This window comes from Mchenga conophoros, linkage group LG11 (assembly GCF_057382185.1).
Source record: "Mchenga conophoros isolate Kocher_MC1m ecotype Shallow Benthic linkage group LG11, M_conophoros_male_GT1.1, whole genome shotgun sequence".
Classification (NCBI taxonomy): Eukaryota; Metazoa; Chordata; class Actinopteri; order Cichliformes; family Cichlidae; genus Mchenga; species Mchenga conophoros.
Window position 1 is genome coordinate 27,649,036 of NC_140536.1, and position 27,979 is coordinate 27,677,014.

The following is a 27,979-nucleotide window of genomic DNA, read 5'->3' on the forward strand; positions in this document are numbered from 1 at the left end:
AATTTCACCTTATCAAAGCAATAATCACGTTGGTGTGAGGCTCCAAATGTAGAAAGTGTTTCAACAGATTTTTACGTCAGCCACTCTTTGAAACCCAAAGTAAACACCATCACCAACATTTGGACATGAAATTAAAAACAAAGTTGCATAGTGTGTAGATGGTATTGGTACCTGGAGAAACTGGAAGTCAAACCTTGGCTTTAACAAACTTACACGAGTCATGCCTACTTCTCTCTTTTAATGAGTTTAAATTAGCTCAGTGTGTGCACTTCATGCGATGGGGTACATTCACGTCCTCTTGTGGTATTCAAGTGCATTTCCTTTATCTGTAGGCACTGTTTTGACAAGACAATCAAATATTTGTCCAAATAGTCAGAAGCTTGTTTCTGCCATCCATTAGTACAAATTTCAGGTTCTTTTAGTGAAGTAGAAATGTTGAATTAACTCTGCAAAAGCTTTAGAAACGAGCTTCCCTACAGTGTTACGATTCAGTTCAAGCCTAACAGCTCTTTTCTACGGTTACTGGAAAAGAGCTTTTTCACAGTGAAAACTAAGGCGAGTCATTAGCCACTTAGCGGTTAACATTTTATCTTAAAATGTCGAATAATACTGTCAGGATTTCAAACTATACAGTCAAAAAAAAAAAAAAAAACGAGCGTTGAATCAGGAAGAAAGAAAAAAGTACAGTTTACGCTATGTTAATAACTACATAATCTTGAGTAATTTACGTTTACATTAAAAAAATACGAGGTACAGATTCTGCACCTTTGCATTGATTCGTGCTGATCTAGCTGTCACCATTTAGTACAACTACAAGTGCATTGATATTTAAAACAGGCTCTCTGTGGTACAACATGGACATTAAAACAAACTGAAAACTTAGACATTTTTGATTAAGGATTTTCACCAGCATTAATCTGCAAGTGTTGCATCTTACTGTATTTTTTTTTTTTTTTTTACCCTTTTATTACCATCCTTTGATAATGCATCTATTGAAGCGGGCGGTTCTCAAAGGGATCATTTTGTGTGGGTTGAAACAGGAGTCATTAAATTATCCCGTTTCCCCGCTTAAGTAGGTTTATAGCTGAGAAGTGGTGGCTAAGTGGAGCATCTCATGCAGGCAGCTACTGAAGCTACTGAACAGTGATGGAGCATCAGTCTCATGGCAGGATTTCCACGCTGACATGGAGATCACAATCCTAGAAAAAAGAGGAGCGGAGATCTGAATACAGCTACTGAAAATCTCAGAGGAATGTTTCCAGAACCTTGTTGAGTCTGTCATGAAGAATTAAGACAGTTGTGCAGGTAAACCTGGGTGCAACACAGTATTTGCAAGGTGTACCTAATAAAGTGTCCAGTAAGTGTATACATCCTTAGCTTGCTTTTAATAAATTCTACAGAACTGGCAAATCTCACATATGCAGCACAGGTTCACCAAAAACCCACACACAGGTTTTCAGGTCAGTGAAAGCCCGTTTCATGTGCTCACCTGTCATCCCTGATGCGGTAAAAGAAGCCGTAGCCATGGTGCACCATGGGAGCCACAGCCCCGAGAACTGTAGTGTAGCCCACCAGACTGGATGACAGCACGAAGTTACCCCCACCGCCACTGCAGACACAAACAACAGTCACAGACAGAAACCTAATGCACTGCCTTTGCTCTGCAGCAGCTACTCTGGAGAAGCAGATTTCTGGATACTGCACTGTAACATTCTAGGATTTAATATTTAATTAAATTATTTCCAATAGATCATACATTATAAACTAGTAGAGCAGAAATTTAATTTACTGCTTTCATGCGATAAATCAGCTCTGGGTGGCGTACCTCTTTGTGTAAAGGGGATCCATAAATAATTCTGGGGTTGGACGTCCCTCCTCCTTGGCAATAAGATACAGCCCCAGAAGATGCCTGTCAAAACCTGGCAACAATATCACACGACCGCATGAAGTAGGGCATAAAAACTCAAAGAGACTACAAATATGGTTCTTTGTGATGTCAGAAGCCTTGGTTCAGCCCGCAATTATCCGTGCTCTGAACGGATAATTGGAGGTGAGCTTCCCTCCCTCCAAGACATCTACAGGAAGCGGTGCCTGAGGAAAGCAGGGAGGATCATCAAGGACTCCAGTCACCCCAGCCATAAACTGTTCAGACTACTTCCATCAGGAAGGAGGTTCTGCAGCATCCGGTCCCGTACCAGCAGACTGAGAGACAGCTTTTTCCATCAGGCCATCAGACTGCTGAACACTTCATAGACACCTCAGCTTCACTACTGGAACTTTAACATTATGCACTCCATACTGTACAGTAACGCCACTGTTTTGCACATGTCTCACTCTGTATATTTTATTTTATATATTTTATTTATTGTTTACTCTATTTAATTTGTAAAATATGTGTACACACACACACACACACACGTAGAAAAATATTTAGTATACACATCCAGAAATGCATATACTATTATATATTGTACATATATTTATTAGTTTCAGATGTAGCCATTCTTGTATTTTGCTTGTTTACATTATTGTATTTTGCACAACTCTGTTGCTTGTGAAGCTCGCACACAAGAATTTCACTCACATGTGCTGTACCAATGTACCTGCACATGTGATGTGACAATAAAAAAAAAAAAAAAAAAAGTCCTACATAGGGAAGCTGACGGGCTAAACGATTTTGTACAACAGATGAATGTAGATGTTGAACTAAAGCAGATTTTTACTGGCTCAGAAGAGTCCAGTGGGGGGTGTAGCAGCTCCGTTTTGCTCAATCAGGCGAACAAAAATTAAGCCAACAAGTTTAATATCAGAAACAAAACTACCAGTGATCAAAGTCATTGTTTTATTGATGATACTTTGGCCCTACATCTCTATTCTGCACACTGCTTGTAGCTGCACCTCATATCTGAGACTAAAACGGGACAGCCAGGGCCAAGTGTAGTCAGGAAAAAGCACGAAGCAGGAATCACAAAGTGAACTAACCTTGTCCTTCCTGTGCTTCAGCCATCAGGTTGTTGTGTCTACTGAAGGCTTGCAGCATGGCCTTCCTCCTGACACCATCCTGAGAGGAAAACATTTAAGTCAAATATGAGATTGCTTCTTCTCTCCTGCTCTTCTGTGATTTTCCCAAATACTGTCACACACTCACATTGCATGTGGGGTCCATCATGGTTTTACACCAATTCACAGCCTCCTGGGTGCAGGGGCGCATCGTCTCAGTCCTGCCGTGATAAAATTTGCGCGTCATTGCCGTCTCATAACAACTTCCTGGCCTGTAAGAGGAAAGAGGACACCTTCAGGGCCACGAATGTCACTGACAATAATGATAATAAAAGTGTGTGCTTAACCACAGCTTACTTCTTGTGCAGTCTGTAGTAGGCCAGCTGCATCGCCAGCTGAACAAAAGTGTCTGGATGGAGCTTCTTCTGTTTGATGGTAGATTTACCAAATGCTGTGAAAGCATAGCACACAACCTGGAGGTCTTGTGCCTGGAAAACCAAGAGAGAACGAATGGTTAAATGCTCTGGACCACACAGCAAACGTCAGCATGACTGATGACGCCTGCAAATAATCAATTTCCCATCTTATGTTTCCGCTGCTGTGCTTCTAATATGTTTTCGTTGTTCAGCCACATGGAGTTTAACTCAATCAGATTTTCTTCTGCAGGAAAATAAAATCAGTGAAAAAAAGGCTGCACACCATTTCAAATGTGACTTTTTTCAAATTTCAATCCTAACCTTGCATCACAGATTCAGTGTTTGCAGTTAATCTATGGAGGATTTTAGTTTCACCACAGCAGGAACAGCTCAACAACATCCACTCTCGTACTATTAGGTTGTTCAGAGGAGTGTCCTGTGTGCGTGTGTTTTCTCAGGTTTTTATATGTGCAGCTTGTTAAACTGTACCATAATAACATCAAGAATTACACCCCGCTTTAAAGACACAGCAGTTCAAACTGTGCATCACACTGTCGCTGAAACCTGACTTTAAGACAATCACTGAAATGTATAAAGGTTATCACACTTGACTCTAATCTGCGGCTAAGAACAGAGGACACACAACATGAAAAGCTGTTCAATCAATAAAATTCATTTCACTTTGATCTACACCAAACTGAAGTGATTTCCACGTCTCTAATCAAGTTTCATATCTGTAATCTGTAGCTGTCATGTCACAAATAAACAGCAGCACCAGGAGCATTAAAACAAACTGAAACATTTTTTCATTGAGGATTTTCACCAGCATTAATCTGCAAGTGTTGCATCTTACTGTATTTTTTTACCCTTTTATTACCATCCTCTGATAATGTATCTGATCGAAGCGGGCGGTTCTCAAAGGGATCATTTTGTGTGGGTTGAAAGAGGAGTCACATGACGTGTGAAAAGCCCCTTTTTTTATGTGAGTGCACTCAGAGCAGAAAGCCTAGCTTAAAAGAGAAAGTTACTGATGACTGTTGTTATAACCGTCATCTCCGTGTGGGGTTTTAGGTGTTGAACTTCCTTCATAGTACACTAGTACCTAATAATATTTTATCCATATATAAAGATAAAACATTTTATTATATTCTTACATGACTATATTCTAGATCCTTTTTTTATATTTCATATCTTTAGATTTTTATTTATTTATTTTATGTTAGACTCATGTTGTGCAGTCTGATGACGAGTAAAAGCACTGAATTTTTGCTCTGATATAACTTCTGAATGACCTTAAAGTGGCTTTTCTATGCTATTCTATTCTACGAGGTTTCTGTAAATGTGTTTTCACGTCTTTCCTTGACAGAATTATGTGTTTTCCAGCAAGTTCATGGAAACGTGCCTATTTTGCCTATTTCAAGACAGCCTATTCAGTGTCATCAGGGGTTTTCTGAGGTTTCATTTGGGATTAACGATAGCTCACCGACTCGATGTATTGCTTTTTGGCATGACTGATATCGCCAATGACTTTTTCATCCATAGTGAACACCAGCTCCTCGGGGAAGGACACCAGTCTGACTGCATCTGAGCCCTGAAAATCCCAGACATGCATGTGTGTCAGAAAAATGAAAAGAATAGTCAGGAAATGTTTGACACGATGTGCACCGTCAAGTGTTTACCTTCCATTTGCCCTCTGTAGCTTTGAGCTGCTGGTCCAAATACCAGCACATAGACACCAGCACCATAGCATCATACGGCGCATGCTGCGAAACAAGTCGAGTTTTTAAGGTATTAAAACAGCTGATTTTGGTTGGACTGCATGTTTCACTGGCAAATCAATGAGTACAATCATCTTGAACCTCAGCGCAGCTTTGTACGAACAAGCACACTCACATCACAATTGGATCCGAACGTGCCATCTGAGAACACGACTGAGTTGTACGATTTGTCACCCCAGCGGATGGTGGGGTTGCCGGTGAGAGCTTCTGCAGTCATCTGAACTCAAAAGTACAAAATTTGGAAAGAAAATAAATAAACAAGTAAATCAGACACAACTCTTTCTCATGATTTAAATAGCGAGTCATATTTTAGATCTGCGCAGTCCGTACATTTGAGTAGTTCTCTGGGGTAGAGTAGGGTTTCACTTCATCCAGAGAAATGACGAACAAGCTGCTCTGGATGGTCTCTAGGATGGTGTTATTGTGTGGATCGATGCTTATAAGATGCTCTCTGGCCTGCAGTGAAAGTAAACAAAGCGCTAATCATGAGATACGCCACAGTAACATGATACCTTCTTCACAAACTATATTCACTATTTTTTTTTTTTTAAATCCTCCAAACATGAGCGCCCCTACCTTCGCCCAGCGAGTCCTCTCCTCTGAGGTGAGCACAGCCACGCCGTCTCCCTCAGGCTCTGAGTCACAGCGCTCCTTCACATAGCTCAGCTGCCTGAAAAGGTAAACAAACACATGCTGCATCAGCCTTGTTTGCTCTTCACTCTGCAGCTTTAACCAAATTATACAGGACATCTGGAGGAAAATGAATGGATGATTAGGCGATGAGTGTGGACTGCTTCCCATAATGATGTACAAAAATAAAACACTTTAATATGTAAAACAGACAAAATAAATATTTTAGACTTCTGTATGTTTTATGTAACCTGAAAAAAGCCAAACAACACTAAACATAAACAGACTTCAGCCTAAATGAAATGAAATGAACCTCCTGCATACGGGGGATCTTCTTGAAACTGAAGCAGAAAGGAAATGGTATACACCCCTAACTTATCTCAGCAGCGTGTTGCGCTGACCAACGCATCAAGAAAGCTGATTGGTTCATCCAAACAAGCACTAGTCTGCTGCGTGTGACTAAAGGGGCTACGTTTTTCAGCTCGCCTGGTTCTGCTGGAGGTCACAACTGTTGCCAAGTGCTTCCTCAAAGGGCATCAACTGATAGTTGAGACTTATTTCAATATAAAAGCACCTTAAGTCAAACGTTGGTGTGGATTGGTGCTATATAATCAAATGGAAAAAAATTATTATTTTCTTTTTTTGGAACATTTTAAATAGATTCTCTAACTAATATTACTGCTCGCTGTGTGATACTGATCATCCAAGAAGTCTGTGCCTCAGTTTGGGTAAGTCCGATACTAGCCCTTAGCATCCGTACTATAACCTCTGACTCGAAAAACCAAACCAGTGCTAAATTCCAAACCCAGTGGGTGACATCACAATGGTTCTGTCCATGTTTTATATGTTATGCATGTGAAACAGCCCCCTGGTGGACACACTGTACAAGTACACTATGCTGTAAATCTGTAGCATATGAAGAAGGCAAATTGGTAGCATAATTTCAGGTTTCGTGTGCTTTTTCTTTTCCCCCTTACTGCACCTTAAAGCCTTTTCTTACAGTGGTAAAAATAAATAAATAAATAAATAACCTCCAAAAGTTGATTCTGTTCATCTGGACGTAGTGTTTTGTGGGAGAAACATTTTGTCACTCATCCAAGTCACTTCTGGTTTCCCCAATCTTATAAACAGTACATTGGCATAATGACTGAAACCAGTCCACTGAGGGACAATGGGCTGGGAGGTCAGTTCCTTAATCTTAGGTAGCTCAGAGCTACCTCGTCAGGCCAGGACTCGGCAGTCTATTTACACCTACAGGCCAGTGGATACTCTTTCAAGGATGAGGATGTACACATCCTGGACAGGGAGGAACGCTGGTTTTTTGCGCGGAGTCAAGGAGGCCATTTACGTGTAAAGGGAAAGACCATCTCTGAATCGAGGAGGGGACCTAATGGTACATCTTTCGCCATCTTACAATGCTGTGATTGCAGCCATTCCCCAACTCTCTATGAATGGTACTCATGGCCATTGATCAGTGGTCTTTGATCAGTGGTTGTTGATCAATGGTCATGAGAATTTGCATAATTAAGATTAAGGAACTGACCTCACAGCCCATTGTTCCTCAGTGGTGCTGGTTTCAGTCATTATGCAAATGTACTGTTTATAAGATTTGGGGAAACCTGCAGTCAGCTGAGACTGAAGAAGTCACTTGGATGAGTGACGAAATGTTTCTCCCACAAAACGCTACGTCCAGAAGAACAGAATCAACTTTTGGAGATTTACTTTCCTGGATGATTGAGAATGCATCAAGACGATAAATAAAAAACAGTAGAAATTTTCTGATGATGAGGTGCTTTTCTTTAATAGTTCTACTTGTTTACTTCTACATAAATACAGAGTGTCATAAATACTTCTACTAAAATATTTCATGCATCTTTGCAACTCTCTGTTCCCTCTCTGTAGGAGGGATGCAAAGACAGAAGCAAGCTGATGTGTTATCCAAATGTGACCACAGCCTCCCTGCTCCTCAGCTGAGGCAGAAGAGCTCTTTGGGCTACGTAGTGGAATACTGGTCAACAAGGTTTATAATATTGTTATTATTTTTTATTTTTTAACTCTTTCCTAAAGAAAGAGTTATGTCCTCTTTCTTTTGCTACTGGTTCTGTTGAGGCTTACAAATGCTGGATATGTAAAATATGAGCAAATATTTTGTGCATAAAAATTATTTTTTGGATTCACTAATTCTTAATATGACTTTTCATTTTGAACCAAACTTGATTTTTCAGATGTTTTACATGTGAATACATAGATCTGACCAATCAGAACACTGTGCTCACAGTTCAAAGCTGAAAGTACACATAGTGCAATAATACTATTTTATCTCAGACACACAGCTAAATGCTGCTCTGGCTCTGAGATAAAATTGCCCCCCTGACATCCTGAAACATCTAAAAACTCAACACTTCTGTTTGTATATACGCTACACAACAAGTATGAATCTGAGACATTCAGAATTGTGTCGCTTTTTGGCTGCACTAACTGTGTAAAGGCCTTCAGTCTGTTTAGTCTGGATACAAGGTTTCTAATTGGGTTTTACTCTCAAGTGCGTTTAATCTTTACCTGAGAATTTCTGGAGGAGTGAGGATTTCTCCATCACAAAGTGCATCAAATGTGAATATCCTCCCCCGGCACATCACTACCAAATGGGAGGGGCACGGACCCTCACGCTCTGTGACACAGCAGAGCATGCATGTTACACAAGGGTGACAGGCAAGCAGAGGAAAAAGGGTCAAAGTGCCGCAGGTAAGTTTGCGGCAAAGATAAGAGCAGAATTTATTCTACCTGTCTTGAAGTAGTTTCGGATGGTGTCTTTCTTCACTCCGGGTACTTTACAGGTGCAGAAGAGCATTCTGAACTGGTCCATGTCCAACGGCGTTTTCCCTGCTTTCTGAGGAGCCAGCCTCTCTCTAAAATAAGCAGTGACGGAAAGATATTTAAATGCAAAAAAGACAGAGCAACACATCCTAAAACACAGCTTTCATACATGCGAGTGTGCTCGTCTTACGTGCGAAGTAGGTTCCAGTACTGCAGTGTGTGCCATGTGATAATACTGGCCCTCTGCAGGTAAGTTCCCTCAGCAGGTGGCCAGCAGTGCTCCAGGTAGGGTGCTGGGCCACCAAAGTTCACATTGAGCTGAGAGGGGATGCGCAACTCCAGATACGCCGTGTCCAACCACCATTCTTCCAGCTGGAGGACAAAGCAAACAAAAACATCAAACAGTCAACTGCATCACACTTGTAACTAAAGAGGAGACGCTAAAGACAAAAACAAGGCTTTTATATCTCAAACACACACCCAGTTCTTCTTTGTCTTGGCTCTCTGGAGGAGTTTCTTGTGCAGCTCCTGGCCAACACCCGCTTGGAATTTCCTCACAGTCTCCTTCGTAGCTTTAAAGTCTTTCTCAGAGGCGAATGGACGAACTGAAGCACAATAAAGTGAAAACATGGAAGATTAGTCCCTCTGTTAAACAAGTGCGCCAGCTTCTGGTCATTTTGTTTTGATGTAGTAACTGCTTTCAAAAACAACAAGTCTGATCGCACCTGTTTATGCAAAGGATTCTTTGTTTTGTTTTGTTTTACTTTACAGCAGAACGAGCAGAAAATATACAAATGAAACAAATGAAATGATGCAGAGACAGAAATGTGCCAACAAAGCTAGAGTGCTTTGTTTTTCATTCACACTTCCGGCACACTAATAATCTTACTGAATGATTTCTTTAGCCTTTGGTACAAAGAAAAAGTCCTATTCAATTTAATTCAACTTTATTTATATAGCGCTAAATCACAACAATCAAATCACTTGGTGACAGCGGGGAGGGAAAAAGAAACAATCATGCTACTCTTTCAATCAATGTTATTAGACAAACTGGTCATGAAAGAGAAACTGAAGACTCATTGTTACTTTCAGACAGTCAGTCTGAAACATTTTAACATTGTTTAAAGCAGGGGTGTCAAACATAAGGCCCGGGGGCCAGAACTGGATGGCTTAGGAAAATGTCAAGGACATAAAACAGAACACACAAAGAACATAAAAGTTTGGACCTTCAACTATATTTTTACAAGTTTTACAGCTTTTCTTACTGATAACGAAATACCCCATGGGCGTTCATGCTATACCAAAGTAATTAAATATTACATTTACAACTTAAATTTAAGCCCAGTCCTGCTGACAGATTTTATTCATTTACTACAGCAGCATTTCTACATAATGTAGAAAAACTAACAGATACTATTGAAATTGCTCTTCTTTGTCTTATATTAAAACATCTCAGCAATTAAATGTGTAGTTAAACTTCTTTACACTGACAGGTCTGACCCACATAAGATCAAAGTGAGCTGTATGTGGCTCGTGATGTAAAATGGTTTGAAGTGTCCATAAACTTTAGGCAGGACCACCCTGAGAAAATAAGGTGAAAAATCATGGTTAGAGTTATCGGCAGAAATGTGAAATTCTGACTGATGTTAAAGGTAAAAGCAGGGCAATAGATTAGATTAGATAGAACTTTATAAACCCCAAAACAAACCCAACCTAAATCCAGCTGTTTGACTGAGTTGTATACGTGCTGACTGCTGGAAAAGCTCAGGCTGATCACATTAAACAGCTGGTTGAGAGAGTAACGAAAACAAAATGTGGCCGCTTTGTAGAATTTCCACTTCTATTAGTGGAAGTCCTTCTAATCCTCCTCACAACCAGTGTAGAGATGGAAACCAAAGACAGCAAAGCGAGCTCTGTGTAGTGATCGAAAGAATGAGATTGCACATACAAGAGGTGGAAATGAGCTTTTTCTGAAGGGTGGCTTGCCTCTAACTTTGAGTCAGCGTGAGGAGTTCAGTCATGAGGAGCTCAGAGTACTAGTGTAATTTTAGTATCGATTCAATATCAAGTGATCCATAATTAATAAGCTATAATTATCCCACAAAGGCAGCTTATTTTGTGGAGTGCAGCATGTCATGATTCATGAGATGAATCAACATCAATTTGCAATTCTGGACACATTTTAATAACCAGTAAATCAGTGATTTTTACTTTCCACAACAACATGGTAATGCACAACAATCATGCCATCATCGACCTGTTACCAGTACCAGCGTTGGTATCGATACTATCAATATTTGGATCGACGCAGGACAACAGAATTATCTCCACTGAACACACCAACATAATCATTACTTTGCTGGATAGAAAAAGAAGGAGAAATCTCCAAAACAGCAAGTCAGTGGGTGACATTTTTCTTTTAGGTGTGGGTGAAAGTGGCCAATCATTAGAAACTGCAAAAAGAGATCAAATTATTAAGGTGGCCTGCCTATAATCCTGTTTTTAAGCCACCATTACAAGACATAAGATGCAGACAGTGGGTTTACTGCAGTATTACATCTATATCTTGAATTGCCAAGGGGTGGCATTTGTGTGGTTTTAAGGAGATGTGTCAGAAACATAAGTAGGCTAAACATGATTTTTTACAGATATTTGAAGCTTTGTGATTTACTTTTCCAAAAAAAATAAAGGTCTGTGTCCAAATGAAGTCCCTAATGTTATCCAGATATTCATGGATGCTTATAACTTAGGGAATAGAAATGGTCTAGTAAGTCGGCTGTACCGTAGTACTGTAACAATGAATAAGGACGAAACAAACTATGCTAAACAGCGCAGAGTAAAGGGACTGAACATTGTTATTACTGAAGAGGAATGGCTCCACACTTGGAAAACATCTTCTTCCACCAGCTCTCACATCTGGAGGGACTTTTGTTGGAAAAACCAGACCCACTTCTTTATCACTCCCAAGCAGAAGTCAAAAGAGATAGGGACTCGACTGCTGCTCCAGTCAACTGAGGTATCTGACCAGCATACCTCCTGCGACTCCTTGGTGAAGTGTTTTGTAAATGTCCCACTAAAAGGGAGACCCAAGGGCCGATCCAGGACATGCTGGACAGATTATGTATCTGAGTTGGCTTGGGAACATCCAAATGAGCTGGAGAAGGTGTCAGGGGAGAGGGGAGGTCTGTCTGCCTCTCTGCTTAGATTGCGCCCCCCGTAACCCAGATACAGAACATGGAAAATGGTTGGGTGGATGGATGGATACAGAAAATACTCATATATATATATATATATATATATATATATATAAAAAAACACCCAGCACGCCCCTGCGGGCGGTTTATCCTTCAAGCTCAGGTCCTCTACCAGAGGCCTGGGAGCTTGAGGGTCCTGCGCAGTATCTTAGCTGTTACCAGGACTGCGCTCTTCTGGACAGAGATCTCCGATGTTATTCCTGGGATCTGCTGGAGCCACTCGCCTAGCTTGGGAGTCACCGCACCTAGTGCTCCGATTACCACGGGGACCACCATTACCTTCACCCTCCACATCCTCTCGAGCTCTTCTCTGAGCCCTTGGTATTTCTCCAGCTTCTCGTGTTCCTTCTTCCTGATATTGCTGTCATTCGGAACCGCTACATCGATCACTACGGCCGTCTTCTTCTGTTTGTCTACCACCACTATGTCCGGTTGGTTAGCCACCACCATTTTGTCCGTCTGTATCTGGAAGTCCCACAGGATCTTAGCTCGGTCATTCTCCACCACCCTTGGGGGCATCTCCCATTTTGACCTCGGGACTTCCAGGTTATACTCGGCACAGATGTTCCTGTACACTATGCCGGCCACTTGGTTATGGCGTTCCATGTATGCCTTGCCTGCTAGCATCTTGCACCCTGCTGTTATGTGCTGGATTGTCTCTGGGGCATCTTTACACAGCCTGCACCTGGGGTCTTGCCTGGTGTGATAGACCCCAGCCTCTATGGATCTTGTACTCAGAGCTTGTACTTGTGCTGCCATGATTAGTGCCTCTGTGCTGTCTTTCAGTCCAGCTTTGTCCAGCCACTGGTAGGATTTCTGGATATCAGCCACCTCCTCTATCTGCCGGTGGTACATACCGTGCAGGGGCCTGTCCTTCCATGATGGTTCCTCGTCTCCCTCCTCTTTCTTGGGTTTCTGCTGCCTGAGGTATTCACTGAGCACTCGGTCAGTTGGGGCCATCTTCCCAATGTATTCTTGGATGTTCGTTGTCTCATCCTGGACTGTGGTGCTGACACTCACCAGTCCCCGGCCCCCTTCCTTCCGCTTAGCGTACAGCCTCAGGGTGCTGGACTTGGGGTGAAACCCTCCATGCATGGTAAGGAGCTTTCTTGTCTTTATGTCAGTGGCTTCTATCTCCTCCTTTGGCCAGCCTATTACCCCAGCAGGGTACCTGATCACGGGCAGGGCGTACGTGTTGATGGCCCGGATCTTGTTCTTACCATTCAGCTGACTCCTCAGGACTTGCCTGACCCTCTGCAGGTACTTGGTGGTTGCAGCCTTTCTAGCGGCCTCTTCATGGTTCCCATTTGCCTGCGGGATCCCCAGGTACTTGTAACTGTCCTCTATGTCTGCAATGTTGCCTTCTGGTAGTTCAATCCCCTCAGTTCTGACTACCTTCCCTCTCTTTGTTACCATCCGACTACACTTCTCCAGTCCGAACGACATTCCAATGTCATTGCTGTATAGCCTGGTAGTGTGGATCAGTGAATCGATGTCTCGTTCACTCTTGGCATACAGCTTGATGTCATCCATGTACAGGAGGTGGCTGACAACTGCTCCGTTCCGTAGTCGGTATCCGTAGCCAGCCTTGTTAATGATCTCACTGAGGGGGTTCAGGCCTATGCAGAACAGCAGTGGGGACAGAGCATCTCCTTGGTAGATCCCGCACTTGATGGTGACTTGTGCTATGGGCTTGGAGTTGGCCTCTAGTGTTGTACGCCACATCCCCATTGAGTTCCTGATGAAGGCTCTTAGGGTCCCATTGATCTTGTACAATTCTAGGCATTCCAGTATCCAGCTGTGGGGCATTGAGTCATAGGCCTTCTTGTAATCAATCCAGGCAGTGCACAGGTTGGTCAGTCTGGTCTTGCAGTCTCGGCTGACTGTTCTGTCTACCAGTAGCTGGTGTTTTGCGCCTCTGGTATTCTTGCCAATTCCTTTCTGTGTCCCACTCATGTATTGACCCATGTGCCTGTTCATCTTAGCCGATATGATGCCTGACAGGAGCTTCCATGTAGTACTGAGGCAGGTTATTGGTCGGTAGTTGGAGGGGACCGGTCCCTTCTTGGGGTCCTTGGGGATCAGGACCGTCCGACCTTCGGTTAGCCATTCCGGGTGTCTCTCGTTAACTAGCAGCTGGTTCATTTGTGCTGCCAGACGCTCGTGGAGTGCAGTCAGCTTCTTTAGCCAGTAGGCGTGAACCATGTCGGGCCCTGGTGCTGTCCAACTCTTCATACTGGAGACCCTTTCTTGGATATCTGCCACTGTGATGGTTACTGGACCCTGTTCAGGGAGGTCGCTGTGGTCTGCCCTCAGATCCACTAGCCACTGAGCATTGCCGTTATGGGTTGCGTCCTTCTCCCATATGCTCTTCCAGTATTGCTCCGTCTCCAGCCTTGGTGGTGCTGTTCTCTTATTATTGTTCCCTTGCCACTGAGAGTACACCGTTGCTGGTTCTGTGGAGAACAGCTGGTTTATTCTCCTGCCTTCTATCTCTCTGGTGTACCTCCTCAAGCGGCTGGCCAAGGCTGTGAGTCTTTGCTTGGCAGTTTCCAAGGCCTCAGGTATGGACAGCTTGCTGTATTTCTTATGCACCTTCTTTGTCGCACCTTTCTGCAACTGGTTCCTCAACACCTGACGCGGACCTTGTTGATCCGGGCGACGTCCGAGCCGGCATGCCTTCATATTTATCTGTCTCGCTCATGTCTGCGGTAGGCTCGCTTAGCATAGGGGGTCTAGCCTTAGGACCCTTACTGGATACAGACGCCCCAGGCAGGAATCGAACTTGCGATCCTGGGTTCCAAAGGCGTGTAGTCTAACCACTACCCGTGTAGTCTAACCATCTATCTATAGATATATATATATATATATATATAGATAGATAGATATATATATATATATATAGATAGATAGATATATATATATATATATAGATAGATATATAGATAGATATATATATATAGAGATAGATATATAGATAGATATATATATATAGAGATAGATATATAGATAGATAGATATATAGATATATATATATATATATATATATAGATAGATAGATATATAGATATATATATATATATATATATATATATATATATATATATATATATATGTGTGTGTGTGTGTGTGTGTGTGTGTGTGTGTGTGTGTGTGTGTGTGTTTATAGGTGTTTCTAATGGTTTGACTGAGTGCATATAAACTTGTTCTAAAACATTCACACATATATCTGATAACACCTGCATGATTCCTGCTACAGTTAAATCCTTAAGCTTTTAGAAAATGACACAATTCTGCACACCACAAGAGTGGATTTCAAATTAAACAATGAAGATGTAACAGCTTCAGCTTTGATTCAGCAGGTTTCACAGACATTTTGCCATAACTGTTTAGCATTTACAGCCATTGTCAGAGGCTCAGGGGTGCACAAATTAAAAGTTTAATTTAAGTTTAATGAGTGTATGAAACCAACAGTTTGACTATAAATTATGCTGGAATTCTCACATAAATGAGCTAAAAACAAACTATTGCAAAAATGTATAAAACAAGACATTTTAAATAAGAAAATTAACACACATGCTATATTGATCCTAATAGGTATCAGAATCAGAATCAGAATACTTTATTGATCCCTGGAGGAAATTATTTTTTGTTACAGTGCTCCATTATAAACCAACATTAAGACAAGACAGACAATACGCTAACTAAGAATAGTACAATATATACATATATATATATACATACATACATAAGTCACTCATAAATAAATAGCTGGAAAAGAAACATGTGTAGTTGTAGCAGTAACCAGTGTGTTAAGTGGATGCATTGTACAGGGAGATGGCCACAGGCAGGAAAGATTTCCTGTGTCGTTCAGTGGTGCTATATAAATATATGATCTACTGTGTGGAGGTTTGCACAAACGTATACACAACCAACGCTAATCCAGTTTACATACTATAGAAGAGTTATAAATTGATTATTAAGAAGAAACCAGCAGAATATTCATAAAACTCGATGCCTTAAAATTAGTAAGTGGATCTCAGCACTGCAACAACATGCTTTACAAACTTTATTTACATGTTTGTTTGTTTTTAATTGGGGCAGGAAAAAAATGAGAAAAGTAACTTCAAAAAAGATTTTTCACTATGTAAATAAAAAATGCTCAAAAATCAGGCAGTAAACAAATATAAAACTGGGGTACAGTATGACTGTTTTTGTTCTAGTTCAGTCCTAATATTGCATCATCTTTGGTGTTTGTTTTGGTGAAACGAAATGTAAAAAGCATAGGTGTAATTAAGCTTCAGCCTACACCTTTTGGTTAATAATTTGTGTTCTTCCCATTGAATTAAATTCAATTGTGAGCATTTATTTATTTATTTAACATCTTATTTTATGTTGTTTTAAAAAAGAAACCGTGTGTCTAGAATCACAGACCAGAATCACTAACGCTGGTTAATAGAAAACCACAGACTGCACCAATGACACAGACAAGTTTCAAACAGATACGACATATGGACAACTGAAAGGTCACATGACAAATATTTACAAAAGCCTGGAAACTGACTAACTTGATGACAGCAGACATCCTACCTGCATCCAGGTACTTAGAAAGGCTGCTCTGCAGTGAGGGTACAGGCAGGGGCGGCAGACTGTTTTGGTACTGAAAGGTTTGCTCCGGCAGAGACTGAGACAGCTGATTTGCCATTTCCTTTCCCCCTGTCACAAAAGAAACATTACAGTGATATGAAGCAGAGCCTTTCCACGCTTTATATCACTGATATACCAGGGTGGGGGTACTTATATAATAGACAAACCTTGATAACACTAATTATTCTTTGTTTTTTGCGGATACATTTAAAAGCAGTTATATATTTGTTTTAATACTGAAAAATAACAGCACTATAAACCATTTGAAGACCCTGTGATTATGACTGGTTTTGCTTTGAACACATGAAGCTTTTGTGGTTTATGACATTTAAAAAAAAAATCATTGTAAAACATTTAAACTGTGCATTTCATAGCATTTTACCTTCAACAACCACCTTATCTAGTACTTAAAGCAGCAACACCTGGATAATAAGCTGACAATGCTGAAAGCGCATTCATCATTACTTCCAGTTAAAACACTCATATTATTTATTGCCTTGGGTAACAGATTTAAAACAACAGTAAGGCTTGCACTGTGTAAGTCTCAAACATGAGCAGTTGCATACTGTGTCACAGTGACAGCTTTGACATGTTTCTGAACAAAACTCGGCAAATCCTGAGCTCAGCTATCAGCACCACATTAAAACTATTAAACTCCTACCTCTCCGTGCTCGGGCAGAGACCTGTTAGTGCAAACGACCAAACTGTTTACAATAAACACTTATTAACCGGGTAACACTGAGCTGATAAGGTGCACTCGCTCGTCTCGCCCCTGTCGGCGTTAATGTCGAGTGCAAACGCAAACAATAGTTGAGGAGCAGCTCGTTAGCTTACTTTAACTGCACTGTAAAGCTGGACTGTTAGCTCCCGTTGCTCACCTTCCGCGGGCTCTGGAGGCTTTCAGCGCAAATGTTGTGAACGTGCGGGTTTGGTTTCTTATATAAGCCGGTGTAGCAGCCGTTCAGTTGTTGTGCTGGACTGCAGCTGTAGCCCTTCACCTTTACCCCACTAAACCATAGACTCAAGCCAGCCCGGAACAGCTCACTGCGCATGCGCGGGCAATTGCCCTGGCTTGAATTACTTATGAGTGAAATAATAAAGAGGCTTTGAAGGGTGAGGTCAGGCAGGCAGTGTGTGGCAACAACCTAAAACTTTGGAAAGATTAGGCCTGAAAAATACATGAAACCACACCTTTCAGCGGATACTTTATTAGATACACCTGTTTATCTAATCAGCCAATCACACTGCACCTCAAAGCATTTAAGGGACGTTGACGTGAACAAAAGGAGCTGCTGGAGTTCAAAGCGAGCATCAGAATGAGGGGGAAAGGTGATTTAAGCGATTTTGAATGTGGTGTGGTTGTTGATCCCAGATGGGCTGGTCTCAGTGTTTCAGGAAATGCAGATCTACTGGGATTTTCCGACACAGCCATCTCTACTGTAACTGCAATAACAACTGTATGCAGAAGAGCATCTCCAAATGCAGATGAGCTTCAGCTGCAGAACACCAAACGAGATGCCGCTCCTGTCAGCTATAAACAAGAAACTGAGGAAACTATAGTTTATAGTCTGCACAGGCTCTCCAAAATTAGACAACAGATGATTGGAAAAACATTGGCTGGTCTAATGAAACAACATGAAAGCATGGATCAACAGGATAATGGACTGTGTCACAAAACTAAAATAATCTTAAGCTGGTTTCTTGAACGTGACAATGAGTTCACTGTACTCAAACGGCCTCCACAGTCAGCAGGTCTTAACACAAGAGAGCACCTTTGGGATGTGGTACAGTGGGAGATTTGCATCATGGAAATCTGCAGCAACTGTGTGATGTTGACTTATTTTAAAACATTTCCAGAAAATTGTTGAATCTATGCCATGAAGATGCCGGCAGCTGTCAGGACACCAGCAAAACAAAAACTAGAAAGAAACCAGTAAGGAGGATGAGGAGAGAGCAACCGTCTGTGTCCACCAGCTTGAACTTTGAGGGTTGTGGTGTTGCCTCTCCAGTGCACCTGTTGTCCACTTAGGTTGGCACCAAAGCAGGTGTTGCAGGTGTAGTCCCAGCTAAGACAACTCTTTTAAGTATGAATAACTGTATGTCAATCAAAACTTCCCGTAATCGTTTGCACAGACCATAGTCGGGCCTCTTCATGAATAAAACCTAAAATCCTTTCTCTGTGTAAAGATTTTATGCAGGTTGTTTTAAACTGAAACTGAAGGCAAAAAAAAATCAACCTCTCAATAAAAACAAGCACAAATGAAAGAAAGGAAACAGTGCAGAAAAAGGTTTAATCTTCAAAACGTGTTTGTTCACATTTGCCAACATTTAAATTGTCCTGTTCTGATTCAAGCTGCAAATCTAAGTCCAGTATGCAGTACATATAGAAAGATTAATATGTTAAAGACTGCATAGATATCGTTAAAATGCATAAATCAATTGAGCTATGTAATTCAAAAAATCAAGGATAGAAAGACATTTTTTTAAAATCACATTATTTTGCAGAATTATGGCCTCTGGAAGCAAAGCTGCTCTTTTAAGTAAAGAGCAGCTTTGTTTTAGTAGTCTGAATTAGTAGTCTGTTTTCATCGCTGCTGCCTCTTCACTTCATGGACGTCTCACAGCCCGTACTTGCTGATGACTTCTTTAGCCTTTGTGACATAGGCCGACATGGCGTCATCCTTGGACATTCCTGAAAGAGTTCAAATTACGAGTGATTTGGACTTAAATAATAATAATGTCTTAAAGGAGTTTTCTCCTATTTGTATACATGCTTACATAGCCTTTCTCCCATATAGCACTGAAAAGTTGGTTAAACTATGGGAGAGATTCTCATGATGAAGATGCTTAGATAAGATCAGGTCTGTTTATTGGTAATAAATCTAAAAAAACCCTAAAAAGCTTCCTTTTATGAGCTCAACAGGTTCTGATGGCGACCGTGGCTCAGGGGGTTGGGAAGCGTATCTGTAACCGGAAGGTCGCCGGTTCGATCCCCGGGCTCTGTCCTGGTCGTTGTGTCCTTGGGCAAGACACTTTACCCTACTGGTGTTGGCCAGAGGGGCTGATGGCGCGATATGGCAGCCTCGCTTCTGTCAGTCTGCCCCAGGGCAGCTGTGGCTACACCTGTAGCTGCCTCCACCAGTGTGTGAATGTGAGAGTGAATGAATAGTGGCATTGTAAAGCGCTTTGGGTGCCTTGAAAAGCGCTATATAAATCCAATCCATTATTATGATAAATCACCACCATGGAAGCTGGCATCTGGGTTGTGTTTTTGTTACGGTAATGTGTAAGTAAAGATATAAAACTTTAAAAAACTGGATTTTTAAAAATCTGTGTGTATATGCGTGCAGTGTTTTTGGGATCATTATCATGCTGCCAGATTATAAACTGTGTCATGAATACTTCTGTTAAAAAACTGTGTTATCTTTGGCTTTTTTCATAGCTTCAGCAAAAGACATGTGAACAAATGATGCGTTTGTGCAACAGGCTGCTAGTAACAAAGGGCCTAAAGATAAAGATTAAAAATGGTACTTTGATCAGTTGTCTCTCGATCGTTTCTCGAGTTAGGTAACTTTTTATTCCTTGAATGATTCAGTGCTAAATTGCTTAACAAATAAAACAGTTCCTCTGAAAATGGTCAGGTACAAGGACTGGACTGAAAATGAGTTAAAGGAGCAAACAATGTCCAAAGGCAAACTTTGAAAGACCTTCAGAAAGCCTGGAGAGCTATTGCTCAAGATCATTTACATGGTCTGAGTCATTGGAAGAAAAATACAAAGAAATGACTTGCAGAAACAGCTCGTGTGCAGCTAAATCATGTTAACCTGCAAATGCCTTAACTCAACATTTTTTTAGGCAAGGCAAGGCAAGGCAAGTTTATTTGTATAGCACAATTCAACAACAAGGTGATTCAAAGTGCTTTACAGAGACATTAGAAACAAGAACAAATAAAAAGCATGATTTAAAATTGATTAAAACAAGCAAATAAACTAACTAACTAATTAACAAACAAACAAACAAACAAACAAAACAGTATATAAAATCAAAACAGATAAAATCAGAACAGTAGATAAAATCAGTAGTTAAATGTAAGTTTTGAAATTTAAGCTTAAAGTGTGGATTTGGTGCTTTATTCAAATGCAGCTGAGAACAGGTGAGTCTTCAACCTGGATTTAAATAAACTGAGTGTTTCAGCTGATCTGAGGCTTTCTGGGAGTTTGTTCCAGATATAAGGAGCATAAAAGCTGAATGCAGCTTCTCCGTGTCTGGTTCTGACTCTGGGAACTGATAAAAGACCGGATCCAGATGACCTGAGGGATCTGGAAGGTTCATACTGGGTCAGGAGGTCATTGATGTATTTTGGTCCTAAACCATTCAGAGCTTTATAGGCCAGCATCAGAACTTTAAAGTCTATCCTCTGACGGACAGGCAGCCAGTGTAAGGACCTCAGAGCTGGACTGATGTGGTCCACTTTTTTGGTCTTAGTGAGGACTCGAGCAGCAGAGTTCTGAATGAGCTGTAGTTGTCTGACTGATTTTTTAGGTAGACCTGTAAAGATGCTGTTACAGTAATCAAGCCTACTAAAGATGAATGCATGGACTAGGGTAATTTTACTTTAAAAAATACATTTTTAAAAAATCAATGAATAAGTGAGTAAAATTAAAACGTTCGTGTGATGTTGGATGAAACTAAGTGGTGAAAATATTTGGATGTTTTGACAATGACTAACTTCTAATTTCCTAAAAGTTACCTCCTGTGAGTCTTAGTTGACACTGAACACACCTCATTTGGAGCAGATTCCTCCATGTTTGCAGAGGAGCAAAACTCAGTTGAACTCATGCTCTATAAACATGTTTTACAAAATTCATTCTCATGACTTACACGTGTGGACTCAGCAGGTTTTGAGTACTAAATAGACAGGCAACAAGGAGGTGGAGCCCCTCCAGTCTGCATGCGTCCTTGCATCCAGTGGAGTGTAAATGTGTGTGTGTGGCTCGTAGTGTAAAAGAACCAATTCCTTTACCTTATTTTGTACAGACAAATACCAAAAACTGTTCCAGCTGCAAACTTGGCAAAAAATATCTGTCTCATATATCCTTGTATGATCTATAACCTGCTAATGAATCACTTTCCCAGCACCTTCAGTTAAAGTGTTTAGTTCTCGTGGACAAATGTAACAATCACAAGCTTTCCTAACTCGTTACCTTTCCTCGACTCCCAGGCGTCCCACTTGGCCTTTCCTTTTAGGTCCAGCATTCCCGGTCTCTCTACAGTTGTGAAAGCACACAGAGAGAAGGAAAAAAAATCTGAACTTAATGAACTCTTTATGGGAGTGATTCAGTTTCTCTGTAGCGGTTCCTACCAGTGTTAATGTCTCCAACAACCGCCTGTTTATAAAGGCCATACAGGAACAGCAGCTCCTCGTCTGTGGGCTTGGCCTTCACCTTCTTGACATCCTCTGCTGCCTTGTCAAATTCTGCCTGCAGGTGACATGAACACTCTTTATGTTTGCCATTAATTATTCAGAAAACATAAGCAGTGTGTCTGCGATGGGAAAACACTGGACTGGAGGCTTTCTTCTCTTTGCAATAAAGTCCAGCAGGAATGTAAAGTAATTACATCGAATACGAGAGTGTGCATATTAATGAGTTACAAGCACTGAATAAGAAATGTGAGTGTGGTATTCTAGGCACGGGGCAGTCCTGGGAAACTGATTGTTGCACAAGCTGGAGATAAACAATGGGCTTTTATATGAGACCAGAGCCTGTGTGCCTACTCAAATAATCTGCTTTTCAAAGGATCTGGGACACAGCAGAACTGATAATTATAGACCACAGGAACCATTTTTAATATGCGCAAAGACCTAAATACCTTTTAACTCTTTACTGAGGTGCGGCTGAAATATATAATGATCCAGCTCTGAATGCTGACCATTGGTCAAAAAGCGGATGTTTGCATATAGATCCAGTTTACCTCCGCATGTTCTCATAGAGACAAACTCTGAATCTAGTGAATTTTCATCATGTTTTCATATTTTCTGCTTCTAAGCAGCACATCTTTAAATTCTAAGAGCAGCATCAGGACCACTGAGCCGAGAGCATTAACGCGTTTAGGCACGACTTTCCTTCATCCACGCCGTCAAAGATGGATGACTTCATACGGCCAGAAGATGGCATGCGCTGTTCGGTTCATCGCGATAATGTAGCATCTAATAAATAATAATAACAATAATAAAAGAGCAAAGAAACGCAGGATTTTACCTGGAGGGTCATCTTGGTAAAGGTAAAGGTTGGGAGCGCAGATGAATGTCCTGCTCTGAAGGGTTTTAAGCAGCAGTAATTGCAGCACAGCTGATCGATGCACTATTGAGAGCCAAGCAGAGGCTTGCAGGGGGAGGGAGCAGACAGCTGCGGAGGTGCTGATTGGCTGCCTGTCACCCTCACTCACAGCGACACGCACACGCACACAGACTTTAATAAAGTGGGGCGATATGGTGGACTATGGCACCTAGTCCACTGACTACGTCGATTTTATGACGTGTCATTTGCAACAGTGTAATAAATTTAGGGAGATATAATCATATCAGTTCAGCAGGATTAATACAACCTCTACCACAATATGCTTCCTACACAGAACTCCATGTAAAAATATTTTTTTTAAAAATCTGCCCAAAATTTCATTACATGTGAATGTGTATTATTATTATTTGAATTTGATTTTTTTGTTCCACAAGTACAATGTGAAATGTTTCAATTATTGGAGTCTGCTCAAATGAAATTTACTTGGTTCGTGCACATTCAGTTTATACGAAACACATTTCCCTTAACGATGAAGTATTTGAATAAATAAACCTTTTATTTTATATGTTTCATTTTATTCATATTATTGCTTGGTGTAAAAAATCACTTTTGAGTGCATTTAAACCAATTGATTAATTGGTTTAGAAAAGCCTACTTTCTATTTCCTGTGCTCGTGCACTTTTACTCCAGCGGATTCATGAAGGAGACTTCATGCACTTTTCCCTACATCAGACACTACAGTGTCAGATAACTGTTCGCCGCCTCAAACTCCACCTTCACTGCCTTCGCTGACTCTTTGATGATTTGACTGTCGTGTCGCCCTTTCGCCGCTGTTCGGCGCTGTGGGGCATTTTAAATAAAGTTATTTAAATTGAAACAAAATGGCAGCGCCCTGTGTGTCTCTCATGCAGCTGTGCTGAAGCTGTAAAGAAGACGAGGAGAAATGCGTTACCTGCTTTAACTACAGGTAACGGCGGCTGTGTTTGTTTTTAACACTCGCAGAAGCGAAAAGTTTTTTATTAGAGCCGAAGAAGATCCGAAATTTAACGACATTTCCATGTGGGTTAAAGAAATGCGAAATAAAAACGTTACTAACCGTATTAGTGTATAATGGCGTTGTTTGTTTGTTTAGTCTGACTTATGGATAAAAAAAATTAACAAATGTGCTCTTGTTTTTTCTATTTTATTCACTCATCTTAAAATGTACTTTATTCCTCTTAGTCGTGTTTACTCTTTACTGCTTTTACTTTTTTACCTTTTAAACAAACAAGAAAATAAAAAAGATTTCGGTATGCGTTTTTTATATGTGAGTAAGCTGTTTAACTCATCTTTGGCATTTCTGTGCTTTAATTTAACATCAATAATTATTTACATTTACTGGCCAGTTCATACATCTTCCTTGTGCTGGGTTGGACCCCCATTTGCCTTAAGAACTGCTTTATTTCTTCATGAAAGATTCTTGGGGGATCAACATGTGACCCATGTTGACATGACAGCATTACATTTGTGGCTGCACATACACGATGTGACTCTCCTGTTCCACCAGATCATAAAGGTGCTCTCTCTGAGATCTGGTGATTGTGGAGGTTAAGTACAGGGAACTCATCTGATTGCCTTCATTACCAGTCAGGTGAACGGGTGTACTTAATAAAGTATCCAGTGATTGGTTGCCAGACTCTAAAGCAGTTTTTCTCTCTTTTGTTACAGTGTCGGTTGTTTTATGCTCCAAACAGTCATGGCAGCTCCCGGAAAGCCGACTAAAAAGGAAATCAAAAAGCAGACTCCAGCCAAGACCTCCTTCACTTCACCCTTTGCCTCAAAATGGAGCCCGCTCCCCCAAGAGGACATGCACTTCATCCTGAAAACTCTGAAGGATAAATTGATCTCAATGGGTCTGGAGAAAAAAGAAGTGAAAGTGTTTCGCCCATGGAGGAAAAAGAAAGGCAAAAAACCTGATGTCGCACCACAACCTGTTCCCCAGGTGAGCGATTCCTCCAAAAACGGCTGGACAGATGTGGCAGCCAGACGGCAGCTGGCCATCGGCATCAACGAGGTGACCAAGGCTCTGGAGAGAAACGAACTCAGACTGCTGCTCGTGTGCAAGTCTGTCAAACCGAAACACATGACTAATCACCTGATCGCTCTGAGCACCACCAGAGGAGTGCCGGCCTGCCAGGTGCCTCGCCTGAGCCAGAGTGTGTCGGAGCCGCTGGGGCTGAAAAGCGTGCTCGCCCTGGGGTTCAGACGGTGCTCCTCCAGTGACGATGGGGTGTTTACCGACACTGTCGATGCCATTAAGCCCAGAGTGCCTACATTGGACATGGCATGGCTGCAAGGTGCTAAGCCTGAAGAACCTGTTGCCATGGAGGAGGAGGAAGGTGGTGAAAGAAGGGGACAAAAAAGGAAACTGGAAAGTGAATCTGAGGAGGTGTCAGAGTCTCCCTCCTGCACTCTGCAGCCGCTCCAGGTGAAGAGAATCGTTGCTAACCCTGCAAAGAAAAAGAGAGGGAAGCCGAAGAAAAAGCTGTAAAGTGAAAGAGAAACTTTAAAGACTGTTTAGCTCAGGAGTTTCCAGTGTTGTTTATTTTTTGGTTTTTGAACAGTGCTTGCAGCCTCAGTCTGGACATTACTTATGTGAATAGTTTATATAAAGAATTTCTGGAAGCGTAAAGAGAAAAAAAAGGTTTATGGGAACAAGGTTTAGACTTTTCTGCCAAGTATTTTTTATCTGGGGAACCCTCAGACCTTCAGGTTTGCATTCATTGTTTCAGCAGATTAGTAGCATTGCATTTGGTTTCATGCATATTTATACAATTGAATATGGTCTGACTGAAGTTTGAATTTCAATTTGTCCACAATTAAAGCTGGTCTGCACACATTGTTTTTTATAAAGGCAATTACGTTTTTCCTGGTATTTTGATAGTGCTGTTTGTTTTAAATGGAGCTTGTAATATTTGACCCTCAAATGAAATATATTTCCTCTATATCATAGAGAGGGCTGCCTTTACACCACCACCATCTTGGAGCTGTTCTGCTGGATTACTCGGGTACTAAGTAGAAAGTAGTAGTACATTCATGTTGAAATGTAAGCAGAAGTTTTAGACCTCATAGGCAAAAATGAGCCAACTTAACTTCCACACAAGGTGCACCTTATCTGATAGAATAGGAAGCATCAATTACATAGTAGCTATTCCCATAATTAAGACATCAACTATGAGTGTTCACAAAATGTCCTTACCCATTTTTCATGCGTGCCATGTTGTCTGCACAGCTGACAGTTCAATAAACCCTGTGTTGATTACAGATTGTGGTTATGTCCTGAAACAAATGGCAGTTGCATTAGATAACTACAGAGCACTTTATGAGCCAACCTGCTTCTTTAATGAGAATTATGGCTCATTAAAGAAGCAGAAGCTCATCAGTGTTCACTGACAGTATTCTCATTAAAGGTATTGCATGACTCAGTGTCTTTCGAACCTCTATGTCCTGTGGATGTCAAATGATATAAATGGTCTAAACATACAACGTATGTTGGCGGCGACGTGGATGATGTGGATGTGCCCGCCCACTGCTGCGGCGGCTAAAGAGACACGACATACAAAAGCAACATGGACACATGGGAGACGAGAAACAGAACCATGAATACTATTAAATCAAAGGACACAAATTAAACCAGATTCACACAGTCCAAAAGATAAACCCTGGATCACTTGACCAAGGGCCATGACACTATCACACAAAATTTAAAGCTGTTCTTTTAAGTAAATAAACGAAGCAGTAGGGAAATTTAATATTTGTTTTTTTTTTATTTTTGATTTGCAGCTAAATACACCTTTTTTTTAAAAATAATTTATTTGCAGCTTTTTGTGCTCCCTATCAAGTGAACCCCTCACCTGAAATAATTTAAATAAAATGACATTTTAAAGAATAAACCCCAACAATCAAATGATCCCCTATGAACAAGCACTGGGCAACGGTGGCCAGGAAAAACTCCCTTTCACAGGAAGAAACCTGAGGCAGAACCAGGTTCAAGAAGGGGCAGTCATCTGCCGCGACTGGTTGGGGGGTGAGGGGCAAAATAAAACTTAAAGGAGAGCACTGCATAGTTATCGGAGGTTGGTGTAGTTGGTGGACCGTGGTTGGAAAGCAGGGGAGGTGGACGCACCTGAGCGCCAATCTGCAATCATGCCTTGCTGGTTTAAAGGCTGAACTAGGTCCTGCTGTGTTGTTGTTGTTACTGTGTGTGGCTGTGAGCTGCAAAGCTGCAGCCATCTGTAGTGGTAAACCTGTAGTAATAAAAGTAGATGATGAAAAACACGAGTATATGGTCAGGTCTGTCGTGCGTCTTTCACAAGATTATAAACAGGGGTGCACATAAGTGGTCCGCAGGTGCGCATCAGTTATAAACACAATGCCACAGGGAGCAGCTGGGTCATTCACGTCAGGTGGACATCTTTGAGAAGACCCAGAAAGCTGCAGGAACAATAAGGGCCGCTGTGGCAAGACCTAAACCTACTTTAAGTAGGCATTTGGCACCACGATGCCACATACCAGTACCCTGAACCTCATCCTGAGGTGGTTGAGCAACAGGAGTCTCAAGTCCCTCAGGTTCAGCAGCATTTTTGGTTTTTGAAAACTGTAATTCTTCCACTTGACACTGAATAGTTTTCAAAGCTTTCTCGAGATCTGCATTCCGTTTCTTTAGTTCATTTCTCTCGCTTTCAGCCTTGGACAGCTGAACAACAATGGTGTTGTTCTGTTCAAGGAGAAACTCTTGCGTTTCCTCAAGTTCATGCACATTTTGCTCAAGTGCTCCAATCTGCAGTGTTATCTTTACGGGCACCCCCTCTATCTCGCTTATGCGAATTTTCTTTTTGGGCTCCATGCCCTGGACTATTCCTCTCTCCCCTGAGTTGGACGGTCCTTCCTCTCTCGTTTCTCTGTGAGACACTGAATTGCTGGACGGTTCCTGTGACATTTCTATAAAAGTTTCGCAAAAAACAAAACAAAACCGCTAACTGAATAATTTCAGTGTTAAACTGTTCTCTTTCCCAAGGATTCCTGGCTTGCGAAAACAACAAGGTGTTTCTTGAAATGCCGAGTTAAAGAAACTGGGGTCTATTTATAGATTTTTCTGGCAG

At 41.3% G+C, this 27,979-nt stretch overlaps 3 protein-coding genes across 6 annotated transcripts; 1 reads left to right on the forward strand and 2 right to left on the reverse strand.

Annotated features, from left to right (window-relative positions):
• Positions 1-941: 941 nt before the first annotated feature.
• crot (carnitine O-octanoyltransferase) lies at positions 942-17,566 on the reverse strand. Of its 2 annotated transcripts, none has more exons than XM_085292123.1 (17): positions 17,418-17,566; positions 16,483-16,608; positions 9,119-9,243; positions 8,829-9,010; positions 8,606-8,730; positions 8,384-8,492; positions 5,771-5,864; positions 5,525-5,650; positions 5,310-5,411; positions 5,096-5,179; positions 4,900-5,007; positions 3,358-3,488; positions 3,149-3,272; positions 2,983-3,061; positions 1,826-1,919; positions 1,490-1,609; positions 942-1,199 (listed from the first exon to the last, which is right to left on the reverse strand). In XM_085292123.1, the coding sequence occupies exons 2-17, from the start codon at positions 16,595-16,597 to the stop codon at positions 1,079-1,081; spliced, it is 1,839 nt and encodes a 612-aa protein (XP_085148249.1). In that variant the 5' UTR covers positions 16,598-16,608; positions 17,418-17,566; the 3' UTR covers positions 942-1,078. The 2 variants fall into 2 exon arrangements, with proteins under 2 accessions (XP_085148249.1, XP_085148250.1); XM_085292124.1 differs by having other exon boundaries at positions 17,374-17,566.
• A 1,245-nt stretch (positions 17,567-18,811) lies between these two features.
• Positions 18,812-22,956, reverse strand: acbd7 (acyl-CoA binding domain containing 7). The gene is made up of 4 exons (XM_085292126.1): positions 22,800-22,956; positions 21,902-22,019; positions 21,744-21,806; positions 18,812-19,231 (listed from the first exon to the last, which is right to left on the reverse strand). Exons 1-4 carry the CDS (start codon positions 22,809-22,811, stop codon positions 19,158-19,160), a joined length of 267 nt encoding a protein of 88 aa, XP_085148252.1. The 5' UTR covers positions 22,812-22,956; the 3' UTR covers positions 18,812-19,157.
• A 728-nt stretch (positions 22,957-23,684) lies between these two features.
• LOC146564377 (ribonuclease P protein subunit p38-like) lies at positions 23,685-27,385 on the forward strand. Of its 3 annotated transcripts, none has more exons than XM_085292127.1 (2): positions 23,685-23,805; positions 24,546-27,383. In XM_085292127.1, exon 2 carries the CDS (start codon positions 24,559-24,561, stop codon positions 25,366-25,368), a length of 810 nt encoding a protein of 269 aa, XP_085148253.1. In that variant the 5' UTR covers positions 23,685-23,805; positions 24,546-24,558; the 3' UTR covers positions 25,369-27,383. The 3 variants fall into 3 exon arrangements, with proteins under 3 accessions (XP_085148253.1, XP_085148254.1, XP_085148255.1); XM_085292128.1 differs by having other exon boundaries at positions 23,775-23,897; positions 24,546-27,385; XM_085292129.1 differs by lacking the exon at positions 23,685-23,805 and adding an exon at positions 24,100-24,468 and having other exon boundaries at positions 24,546-27,385.
• Positions 27,386-27,979: the final 594 nt, after the last annotated feature.

What these genes read in the sequence shown, in the direction of transcription:
- acbd7 (XM_085292126.1), bottom strand. An exon ending in TGTTGGAGACATTAACACTG is followed by an intron (nt 21,807 to 21,901) that starts GTAGGAACCGCT and finishes TCACAACTGTAG; the next exon opens with AGAGACCGGGAATGCTGGAC. An exon ending in CGCCTGGGAGTCGAGGAAAG is followed by an intron (nt 19,232 to 21,743) that starts GTAACGAGTTAG and finishes GAACTCTTTCAG; the next exon opens with GAATGTCCAAGGATGACGCC.
- crot (XM_085292123.1), bottom strand. Translation starts at nt 16,597, where the DNA reads ATGGCAAATCAGCTGTCTCAGTCTCTGCCGGAGCAAACCTTTCAGTAC. An exon ending in TTCTAAGTACCTGGATGCAG is followed by an intron (nt 9,244 to 16,482) that starts GTAGGATGTCTG and finishes ATTGTGCTTCAG; the next exon opens with TTCGTCCATTCGCCTCTGAG. An exon ending in ACTCCTCCAGAAATTCTCAG is followed by an intron (nt 5,865 to 8,383) that starts GTAAAGATTAAA and finishes TTACCTTTTCAG; the next exon opens with GCAGCTGAGCTATGTGAAGG.
- LOC146564377 (XM_085292127.1), top strand. Translation starts at nt 24,559, where the DNA reads ATGCTCCAAACAGTCATGGCAGCTCCCGGAAAGCCGACTAAAAAGGAA.